At 46.3% G+C, this 12,336-nt stretch overlaps 1 protein-coding gene across 6 annotated transcripts in view; it reads right to left on the bottom strand.

Annotated features, from left to right (window-relative positions):
• The window catches only part of STARD3NL (STARD3 N-terminal like), a 132,153-nt gene that overhangs the window by 53,388 nt on the left and 66,429 nt on the right, over positions 1-12,336 (bottom strand). For all 6 annotated transcript variants that reach the window (XM_063922523.1, XM_063922524.1, XM_063922525.1 and 3 more), the window contains 2 exons: positions 8,183-8,260; positions 5,876-5,953 (listed from right to left, as the gene is read on the bottom strand). In XM_063922523.1, the coding sequence (XP_063778593.1) occupies positions 5,876-5,953; positions 8,183-8,260 (156 nt within the window). The remainder of the gene's footprint in view (positions 1-5,875; positions 5,954-8,182; positions 8,261-12,336) is intronic.

Here is a 12,336-nt window from a genome sequence, read left to right as displayed (position 1 = left end):
ATTTACTCACCGGTAATTCTATTTCTCGTAGTCCGTAGTGGATGCTGGGTACTCCGTAAGGACCATGGGGAATAGACGGGCTCCGCAGGAGACTGGGCACTCTAAAAGAAAGATTAGGTACTATCTGGTGTGCACTGGCTCCTCCCTCTATGCCCCTCCTCCAGACCTCAGTTAGGGAAACTGTGCCCGGAAGAGCTGACACTACAAGGAAAGGATTTGGAATCCAGGGTAAGACTAATATCAGCCACACCAATCACACCGTACAACTTGTGATAACTATACCCAGTTAACAGTATGAACAACAAATGAGCCTCATTAACAGATGGCTCATAACAAAACCCTTTAGTTAAGCAATAACTATATACACGTATTGCAGAGAGTCCGCACTTGGGACGGGCTCCCAGCATCCACTACGTACTACGAGAAATAGAATTACCGGTGAGTAAATTCTTATTTTCTCTGACGTCCTAGTGGATGCTGGGTACTCCGTAAGGACCATGGGGATTATACCAAAGCTCCCAAACGGGCGGGAGAGTGCGGATGACTCTGCAGCACCGCATGAGCAAACTCAAGGTCCTCCTCAGCCAGGGTATCAAACTTGTAGAATTTTGCAAACGTGTTTGACCCCGACCAGGTAGCAGCTCGGCAAAGTTGTAATGCCGAGACCCCTTGGGCAGCCGCCCAGGAAGGGCCCCCTTCCTCGTGGAATGGGCTTTTACTGATTTAGGATGCGGCAGTCCAGCCGCAGAATGTGCAAGTTGAATCGTGCTACAGATCCAGTGAGCAATAGTCTGCTTAGAAGCAGGAGCACCCAGTTTGTTGGGTGCATGCAGGATAACAGCGAGTCAGTATTTCTGACTCTAGCCGTCCTGGAAACATAGACTTTCAGGGCCCGGACTACATCCAGCAACTTGGAGGCCTCCAAGTCCCGAGTAGCCGCAGGCACCACAATAGGTTGGTTCAAATGAAACGCTGATACCACCTTAGAGAGAAATTGGGGACGAATCCTCAATTCCGCCCTGTCCCTATGGAAGATCAGATAAGGGCTTTCACATGACAAAGCCGCCAATTCTGACACACACCTAGCCGAAGCCAAGGCCAAATATATATGACCACTTTCCACGTGAGATACTTCAACTCCACGTTCTGAAGTGGCTCAAAACAATGTGATTTTAGGAAAACCAACACTACGTTGAGATCCCAAGGTGCCACTGGAGGCACAAAAGGGGGCTGAATATGCAGCACTCCCTTAACAACGTCTGAACTTCAGGCAGCGTCTTTCCAAGCCTTTAACAGCGTAGGAATCACTTCATCTGGAACGCCCTTTTCCGTTAGGATCCGGCGTTCAACCGCCAAGCCTTCAAACGCAGCCGCGGTAAGTCTTGGAAACAGACAGGGCCCCTGCAGTAACAGGTCCTGTCTGAGAGACAGAGGCCATGGGTCCTCCGAGATAATTTCTTGTAGTTCTGGGTACCAAGTTCTTCTTGGCCAATCCGGAACTACGAGTATAGTTCTTACTCCTCTCTTACTTACTATCCTCAGTACCTTGGGTACGAGAGGAAGAGGAGGGAACACATAAACCTACTGGTACACCCACGGTGTCACTAGTGCGTCCACAGCTATCGCCTGAGGGTCTCTTGACCTGGCGCAATACTTTTTTAGCTTTTTGTTGAGGCGGGACGCCATCATGTCCACCTGTGGCCGTTCCCAACAGTTCACAATCTGCGTGAAGACTTCTGGATGAAGTCCCCACTCTCCCGGGTGGAGGTCGTGCCTGCTGAGGAAGTCTGCTTCCTAGTTTTCCACATCCGGAATGAACACTGCTGACAGTGTTAGCACGTGATACTCCGTCCATCGGAGAATCCTTGTGGCTTCTGCCAACGCCATCCTGCTTCTTGTGCCGCCTTGTCGGTTTATATGGGCGACAGCCGTGATGTTGTCTGACTGAATCAGCACCGGCTGGTTTTGAAGCAGGGGTTCTGCTTGCCTTAGGGCATTGTAAATGGCCCTTAGGTCCAGAATATTTATGTGTAGGGAAGTCTCCTGACTCGACCATTGTCCTCGGAAATTACTTCCCTGAGTGACTGCTCCCCAACCTCGGAGGCTTGCATCCGTGGACACCAGGACCCAGTCCTGAATGCCGAATCTGCGGCCCTCGAGAAGATGAGCACTCTGCAGCAACCACAGCAGAGACACCCTGGCCCTCGGGGACAGGGTGATCAGCCGATGCATCTGAAGATGCGATCCTCACTTGTCTAACAGGTCCCACTGAAAGTTCCTTGCATGGAACCTGCCGAAGGGAATTGCTTCGTAAGAAGCTACCATCTTTCCCAGGACTCGCGTGCAATGATGCACCGACACCTGTTTTGGTTTCAGGAGGTCTCTGACCAGAGATGACAACTCCTTGGCCTTCTCCTCCGGGAGAAACACCTTCTTCTGTTCTGTGTCCAGAAACATGCCCAATATCAGCAGACGCGTCGTAGGAACCAGCTGCGACTTTGGGATATTCAGAATCCAGCCGTGCTGTTGCAGCACTTCCTGAGATAGTGCTACTCCGATCAACGACTGCTTCTTGGACCTCGCCTTTATAAGGAGATCGTCCAAGTACGGGATAATTATAACTCCCTTCTTTCGAAGGAGTATCATCATTTTGGCCATTACCTTGGAATACACCCTCGGTGCCGTGGACAGACCAAACGGCAACGTCTGGAATTGGTAATGTCAGTTCTGTACCACAACCTTGAGGTACTCCTGGTGAGGTGGGTAAATGGGGACATGTAGGTAAACATCCATGATGTCCAGTGATACCATGTAATCCCCCTCTTCCAGGCTTGCAATAACCGCCCTGAGCGATTCCATTTTGAACTTGAACTTCCTTATATAAGTGTTCAAGGATTTCAAATTTAGAATGGGTCTCACCGAACCGTCTGGTTTCGGTACCAAAAACATTGTGGAATAGTAACCCCGTCCCTGTTGAAGGAGGGGAACTTTTATTTTCACCTGCTGGAGGTACAGCTTGTGAATTGCCGCCAGTACTACCTCCCAGTCCTGGGGAGTAGCTGGCAAGGCTGATTTGAGGTAACGGCGATGGGGAGACGCCTCGAATTCCAGCTTGTATCCCTGAGATACCACTTGTAGAACCCAGAGATCCACCTGTGAGCGAACCCACTGGTCGCTGAAGTTCCGGAGACGCGCCCCAACCGCACCTGGCTCCGTCTGTGGAGCCCCAGCGTCATGCGGTGGACTTAGTAGAAGCAGGGGAGGATTTTTGTTCCTGGGAACTGGCTGTCTGGTGCAGCTTTTTCCCTCTCCCCCTGCCTCTGGGCAGAAAGGAAGCACCTTTGATCCGCTTGCCTTTCTGAGGCCGAAAGGACTGTACCTGATAGTACGGTGCTTTCTTAGGTTGTGAGGGAGCCTGAGGTAAAAATGTCGATTTCCCAGCTGTTGCTGTGGATACGAGGTCCGAGAGACCATCCCCAAACAATTCCTCACCCTTATAAGGCAAAACCTCCATGTGCCTTTTAGAATCAGCATCACCTGTCCACTGCCGGGTCCATAATACCCTCCTGGCAGAAATGGACATTGCATTAATTCTAGATGCCAGCCGGCAAATATCCCTCTGTGCATCCCTCATATATAAGACGACGTCTTTAATATGCTCTATGGTTAGCAAAATAGTATCCCTGTCGAGGGTATCAATATTATCTGACAGGGTATCAGACCACGCTGCAGCAGCACTACACATCTATGCTGAAGCAATTGCAGGTCTCAGTATAGTACCTGAGTGTGTATATACAGACTTCAGGATAGCCTCCTGCTTTCTATCAGCAGGCTCCTTCAAGGCGGCCGTATCCTGAGATGGCAGTGCCACCTTTTTTGACAAGCGTGTGAGCGCCTTATCCACCCTAGGAGATATCTCCCAACGTGACCTATCCTCTGGCGGGAAAGGGTACGCCATCAGTAACTTTTTAGAAATTACCAGTTTCTTATCGGGGGAACCCCACGCTTCTTCACACACTTCATTCAACTCATCTGATGGGGGAAAAAACACTGGTTGCTTTTTCTCCCCAAACATAATACCCTTTTTAGTGGTACCTGGGTTAATGTCAGAAATGTGTAACACATTTTTCATTGCCGTAATCATGCAACGGATGCCCCTTGTGGATTGTGTATATGTCTCATCCTCGTCGACACTGGAGTCAGACTCCGTGTCGACATCTGTGACTGCCATCTGAGGTAGCGGGCGTTTGTGAGCCCCTGATGGTCTTTGAGACGCCTGGGCAGGCACGGGCTGAGAAGCCGGCTGTCCCACGGCTGTTACGTCATAAAACCTTTTATGTAAGGAGTTGACACTGTCGGTTAATACCTTCCACATATCCATCCACTCTGGTGTCGACCCCGCAGGGGGTGACATCACACTTATCGGCACCTGCTCCGCCTCCACATAAGCCTCCTCATCAAACATGTCGACACAGCCGTACCGACACACCGCACACACACAGGGAATGCTCTGACTGAGGACAGGACCCCACAAAGTCCTTTGGGGAGACAGAGAGAGAGTATGCCAGCACACACCACAGCGCTATATAAACAGGGATTTACACTATTACAGAAAGTGATTTTCCCTATAGCAGCTATACAATACAGTTTTGCGCCTAAATTTAGTGCCCCCCCTCTCTTTTTTACCCTTTGAGCCTGAAAACTGCAGGGGAGAGCCTGGGGAGCTGTCTTCCAGCGGAGCTGTGAAGAGGAAATGGCGCCAGTGTGCTGAGGGAGATAGCCCCGCCCCCTTCTCGGCGGGCTTATCCCGCTCTTTATATTTATATTATGGCGGGGGATTTTTGCACATATATAGTTTATTAGACTATATTATGTGCTGTTCGCCATGTAAGGTACTCTAATTGCAGCCCAGGGCGCCCCCCCAGCGCCCTGCACCCATCAGTGACCGGAGTATGTGGTGTGCATAGGGAGCAATGGCGCACAGCTGCAGTGCTGTGCGCTACCTTAATGAAGACCGGAGTCTTCAGCCGCCGATTTCCAGGATGTTCTTTTTGCTTCTGGCTCTGCAAGGGGGACGGCGGCGCGGCTCCGGGACCGGACAACCGAGGCTGGGCCTGTGTTCGATCCCTCTGGAGATAATGGTGTCCAGTAGCCTAGAAGCCCAAGCTAGCTGCAAGCAGGTAGGTTCGCTTCTCTCCCCTAAGTCCCTCGTAGCAGTGAGTCTGTTGCCAGCAGATCTCACTGAAAATAAAAAACCTAATAAATACTTTCTTTACTAGAAGCTCAGGAGAGCCCCTAGTGTGCAACCAGCTCGAGCCGGGCACAGATTCTAACTGAGATCTGGAGGAGGGGCATAGAGGGAGGAGCCAGTGCACACCAGATAGTACCTAATCTTTCTTTTAGAGTGCCCAGTCTCCTGCGGAGCCCGTCTATTCCCCATGGTCCTTACGGAGTACCCAGCATCCGCTAGGACGTCAGAGAAATGATATGCAATATGCCTATATTCTGTTTGCGACCACGGCTGTGTCTGCATACAAAATACTATGCTATAGTGTTTTCTAGGGATACTACGCTACAGTGTTTTCCTAGTAAACACTAGTGTACAAACTCGTTAGCGTACAAACAGGATACAAACTCGTTTCGCAAACTCGCTAATTGAAATGACCCTATAAAGAGAAGCAATATGTTCCCTGTTTAATACCAGCTGCAAGTTTGCATAATTTATGTGGGGTAATGAGACATGCACACCAACTGATTCTCCATTGCTCTTCATTAGGGACTACAAAAAAAAATACATAATATTGAGTCAAACGTTCATTATCAATGCTTGTGTAGCCACCTTCATTAATATCAATGTACAGAAATACAAGCTTACCGCTACTGCCCACCAGTGGTGTAGTTTGCATACTGCATATGCAATAATTAGCACAGTAAATCGAAAAAAAGCTAGCAACTATGAAGACAAAAGGGAAAAAAAAAGTTATCAAATTTTACATTACGTATGTTATGAATCAGAAAAAAACAAACAAAACACTTTTTGGCACCAGATATTTCTTAATGTAAACTATACAGTGATGTTTGTCATATGTAAGCATGAGAAATGACCATCTGGAAATCACCTACAGCCTATAGGCATCATGATATTGAATCTACCAACGTCATTTGTTCAGGATGAGTACAGCACTATTCTTTCATAATAGCACTGAAGTGACAACTGGTTGGTGACGGAGGCGCTCCAGAATATAAATGCTAATTGGGTTTTATTCTAGTGTCTGAGAATGATGTAAAATATGGACATCATCACATGTGCTCTGTGGAGGTATCAGAATGATAGGTCGACATTACTGTGTCGTATGCAGCGGTAGCAGAGCGAGGAGCCTTGCGGGCAGCATGGCGAGCGGAGCAAGGAGCCTTGCCGACAACATGGCAAGCCTTGCAAGTGGATGCGGTGCACTAACTGGGGTTCCCAGTCACTTTACGGAGAAAACTACACATTTAAAAATAAAATAAAAATCTAATGTCGACATTTCCGGTGTAGATCTTTTGCCAATGTCAACTTTTTTTCCTATGTCGACCTTGTGTCTGTCGACCTTTTTCAGGTCGACCCATTGATCCATAGCTTCTGTGGATGGGACACAGACATCTTGAAAGGCACCCAATGCATCAGGAAATAAATGTTGTACCCCCACACACACACACACACACACACACACACACACACACACACACACACACATATATTCTGGAAGCATTCAAACTCTCCACTGTTGTAGTGAATTTGGGGCTGTACAGTTCTTTAAATTGGCACCACACAAGAACGTATCCATTGATTGAGAACATACTGTATTGTAATAAGAATGATTTACTCAGACTTTGGGGCTAATTCAGACCTGATCGCTGCTGTGCATGTTCGCACAGCAGTGATCAGGTCTGAAGTGCGCATGCACTGGCGCCGCAGTGCTCCAGCGCATAGCAGACAGCCGACAGCTGTCTAAGCCCTGCAATCGCCTTTGCCTGATTGACAGGCAGAGGCGGTCGCTGGGCGTGTGAGGGTGGGCCGGCGGCGTTTGGCCGCTGTTTAGGGGACGCGGTCCGGGCAACGCAGGCATGCCCGGACAGTTGGGTGGGGGGGGGGCACGGCGGCTGCAGCGACGAGTAGCTTCCTGCAGCGCGCAGGGGCTGCGTTGGCTGGGAGCTACTCCTACAATACAAAAGCATTGCCGCTGTGCAATGCTTTTGTACTTGTGCCGACGGGGTAGGGCCTGACATGCGGGGCGGACTAGCCCTGTGCTGGGTGTCCCCCCGCATGTCAGGGAAGCTGATCGTAGATGTGCTAAATTTAGCACATCTACGATCAGGTCTGAATCACCCCCTTTGTCCAATGAGTGTGCGACACTAAACCTGCAAATATGCACTGCCAGGTGTAATAAGAGGTGTAAACACTGCATCCTGACTAGGGTTTCCTACCCAGTGGAGTTCTCGTAGGACCATTTTGCAAGAAACTAGTTGCTTGTGCACAGGTGGAAGTTTGCAGTGAACTGATTTGCAGTTGCTCACCTGTTTTGCCTTGCACTTCAAATACAACAATCACCCACTTTTAGGGATGGCCATTGACCATCGATGATTCAAAATCATCGATGGTCTATGACCAATGGTAACTACTTTTACCATCGATGGGGAGAACCAAATGGTTTCCCGCCATCGATGGTAAAGAACTATCAAATATTTTTCTTCTTTTTTCTCTAGGGTGTCAGGGACACTGAGCATAGCTCCGCCCCCGGACACCCATGTAGCCATGCCCCCAGGCTCTAAGTGGCCTGCGTCCACATCAAAACTAAAGTAATGGGGATCATCAATGAGCAAAACCATCCATGGTTCCCCTACAGATGGTTGCCCACCATCGAGGTTATCATCCGATGGTACCATCGATGGATAACCCACCAATGGCTATCCCTACCCACTTTCAAAATCACTGATGTCTCCTCTAGCAGTCATACTAGTAGTAAGAGTCAAACAGGTCAGCTCATGACCATGTTGGGCTGGTATTTGCTTCATTAATGTATACGGTTAGCCACAGCTGTATGGAAGACTTTTCTTTCAATATTCTTTTCCTCTTTTTTCCCCATTTGAACACATCCATCTTTATGTAGTTATAAAAAAATTTCCACACGGAAATACTTACAAAGATATCAAAAAATGAATTGTAGTAGTCATAGTGTAAAACTTCTTTCTGCAAGTCCTCTAGAATATTAACATCTGCCTAAGGGAGAAAAAAATGTCACTGTAAATTTCTGACATGCTCTTTGAGTGTCATGTAAGTTAAAGTACAACTGTATAAGCAGTAATACAGTTTACAAGGATTTTGTGAAAACGAATTGTACATTTTAATAACCATTATGAACATTTGCATAAGCATTGCCCTAAAAACAGAAGTCCCGGCAGATACGTACGTACTGTACACAATACCTTAACTTTATGATGAACCCTTTCTTTTGGACTAGCAACTATCAAAGGTTTCTCTCATTTCTGATGTTGTGATACCCAGACTATAACTATTTAACAGTTAACAGACATCTTGAGAAAGGAGGTTACCTCTGAAACATGTTGATTACAAAGTGCTGCATGGAGGAGACAGGATGTGTTTGATCGTTGCCTTACCTTAAGCTTAAAGCTGATGCTAGGTTCATTGAGCTGGAGCATCCCGGGACTTCTCAGCCACAGTGCACAGCCTCTTCCCAGGGAGGGTACGACTCACTCTGTTTCCCCTTATTTTACTGTTTTATCTATATGTGTTTTATGGTTGTATGAATAATTCTTTTTTGACTGAGATCAACCTTCTGTGTCCTGTATGATCCCTGTGAGGTTCGGGTCGCTGGCTCAACACTTGCTAGACAGCTGTCTGATTTGAAGTTGAAAGATACCTTTATGTGAAAGCATCCAGCTTATTAAAGTAAGTGTCGCTTTATTGGAAGAGTATTGCAATTGGCTTAAGGTGTACATCGAGATATAAATCCTGCCACTTGTGAAGATTTGGATATACAGTATAGCTTACGACTCACCATTTATCAACAATTTATGTAAAGGCAGCACTGTGGTTTCTTTTCCCATTTGGTTTGTGGGTGTAGGTGTACACCTAAGGGTTAAAGACCAGCTGAAGCCTTTGGGTGCAAAGGGATTTTTTTCTAGTACACTTTTGGTGATACAGACTTTTAAAGTGTGTCTACAGCCATCCTTCACCAATATATTTACTATTCTGTAACAGCTATGACAATACTGTAGATCGTACTATGACTGATTTATTCTAAGAGTACTGGCTTATGACATAATTTAAGCTGTCATGATGCTCCCGATTTGTGACAACTATTATGGATTGTAAAGTGGAATCAAATTATTTAATTTCCAGAAGAAAGGAGCAGTTCGGATTTAGGGCCTAATTCAGTAAAGATTGCAAATTCTGCTTTTTAGCAGAATTTGCAATCTTTTCACTCGCATGCTGGGGACCGTCCATAGCAGGGCAAGGCCGCCCAACATGCTGTCTGCCGCCCACCCACTGTGATCACGCTGAAATTGACTAAAGCCATTAACTTAACTTCTCTGCAAGAAGGATTTAACAATCGCTTACAAAACTCTGAACTTAATTCCTCTTTCGTCCTATCTGGAGAACACTGGAAACAATTGTGTGTAAAGTGGTAAGGCTGAGGAGAAGGCACTAAAAAGTTAATTCTACTGAGCATGAAACTTTCCTCCTTCTTAAACCCTTCCATCTCTAAATGCAAGTCAGTTTTTAGTTTATTGCCTGCAGGAGAGGTACACATATGTTGTTAGGAGGCTTTTGCTTGTTTAAAGTCTTTTATTTTACTTTGTATTTTCCCTGGGGCACCTCAGCCTCATGCTACTCCATGTTCCCAGAGAGTGGGGATACAGCACCAGTAACTTGGCGTTGTCCCAACATGACTACAGCCTGCTCCTAAAGACTCTGAAAGGACACCAGACACCCATTGGTGGGCATGAGTCCCAAAATACTGCACCTTTTGCAGAGACCCCCATCCAAGAAAGCCATGACCTTAAACTGTCACAGCCTACCTGAGTGTACAATAGACATGTTGTGGGGTGGACACAAATACCGGCCATAGCCTGCCCTAGTGGGGTGTCGGTCAGGTGATAGTTGACGAAGGGAGGATGCTTAGGTCCAGTTGTACCCCATACAGCTACAGTCACTTTGTTGACGTCTTCCAGTAATGAATGGCACCATTGTGCCGCATCTCGCTACAGCTTACTGGCAGGTAGTGCTGAGCTGTACACAGGACTCTCTGGGCAACTGTACCACCGGTGTTGCTGTCATATGTGATCCTGCAAAGAGGGGCACCAAACATTTACAAGGCGTGTTGACTCTCGCATTTCCTTAGCTGACTATACTGCTTTCAGGGAGTCAGCAGCAGGATAGTAAGTGACAGCCACAACCCTACCTTAGGTAGCTCTGGGCTGGTTACAGATATACTGGTCACTGAATTGGCTTAACAGACTCTAAAGGTAAAGCGATCCAGAGGGTTCTGCTCATTGCAGACCCTCCCCTGAAATTATTAGGGACTGCTGTAATTAAATTTGTGCAGCTTTATACCAAAGAAAATGGATAGAACCAGGTGTCTCTGCCTTCAAATTCACAGGGTTACCGAAACCTTTTCCAGTGTATTATACAACCAACCTGGTCCTCAAGCGCTTCAGTTCACATTTTCCAGACCACCTACCTGGTACACAAGTGTAGATATTACGAACTGTCACATTTTCAAACATGTGGTTTTCATTCTGAACCGACACATTCTACAGATCCACAAGTGGTTGGAAAAACATGAACTGTTGGTAGCTCTTGAGGACCAGGGTTGGCTACTCCTGTGAGCATTCTATACAGGAGGACTCGCCAGATAGTGTGGGAGTTCAGGATCTGATTATGCCTATTGGCCAGTCTTTACAGATCTCTGAAGATGCCCCTTCAAGTGGAAGAAGCAGGCAGTTTCTTTTCCTGCGTTTTCACACCCATGGGAGAGGCCTGGTTAAAGCCAGACAAAAACGTTTAAGGATCCGCCAAGTTTGAAGTTTACGTAACCTTTCCTGGAGATGGAGACAATTTTGGGGAGATACCAACTAAAGTAGATCCCCCTATTGCTTGACTGCCAAAAGCTACAGTCATCCCTACTTCAAATTCAGCAGCATTGAGAGATCTGTTAGATGGAGCTTACAGTATATTGAAGTCTTTATTTGCACTTGCAGGGAGAGCTCTGTGACCACCCCTGGCTGTGGCTTTTTTTGAACAAGGCCATGCAGACATGGACTGATCAATTTCTAGAGCCTCAACTGGGAGCCCCAAGTTACCAAGGACTTGGCAACTGGGATATGAATGACTCTGCTAATAAGAGCTGCAACCTCATCCCCAAAAGCCACTATTTCGGGCAGGTCTACTAAACATGAATAAAAGAACCCAATTCCCCAAACTCTACAATAATTTGGAGACTGGTCACATATCAACATCAGTAATTTGTATGCGACAAACAGATGTGTCATCTTACATCCTTGCTGCAGTCACGCTAAACAGCCCTTGAAGTCACACCATGACGTGGCAGGACTCTGTAGCACAGAGTGTCTTTTTATGCATTTTTTTCTGCGAAAAGGCATGCTGCATATCATTTGTGCATCCTATTACATTACTTTGCAACTCAGACGCAATTTCGTGGAAAAAAAGCTAAGAAGACACTCAGTGCCATGTTCATATATGTGACATACAGTATGTGTCCGCTTTTCCCAAATATATGGTAGATCAAATTAGACATATTTTATCCAGAAGTTGCACAAAAAGTTCTGAAAGGCACTATTGAATAAATTCAGTGGGTAAAAGCACAGATATGCTGCTTTGGATATATGCCACCCAAACCTTCCAATATGGCAACTGTTTTTGGACCACACTATTAATAATATCAGGCCAATGTGCTAATATGTCTTCGTAAAAAAAGTACTTTGTGGCAGACGGTTATACAATTAATAAATGATAGAAACAATTTCTTATGTAAAATTAAAAAAAGCTGGCTCACACAACTTCTTACTTAATATTCAAAGCACACGATAGGTTATTTCAAAACATGAAACTAATGCTATCTAAATAAAAAAAATCTATAACCCAAATATGCAACAGAGAAAAAAGGGGACATTTATGAAAACAGTGTAAAGAAGAAAGAGCATGTCTGCTTTTACTTTATGAATTGAAATAAAAAATGACCGCAAAAATGACTGCTTTTGGGCACTGGTTTCATAAATATCTCCCAAAGTTGACTTCTTCACCATTCTTCA

The sequence above is a fragment of the Pseudophryne corroboree genome, chromosome 5 (genome assembly GCF_028390025.1).
Source record: "Pseudophryne corroboree isolate aPseCor3 chromosome 5, aPseCor3.hap2, whole genome shotgun sequence".
Lineage (NCBI taxonomy): Eukaryota > Metazoa > Chordata > Amphibia > Anura > Myobatrachidae > Pseudophryne > Pseudophryne corroboree.
Note: the sequence above shows the minus strand (reverse complement) of the source record. Positions and strands in the feature narration are given on the sequence as shown.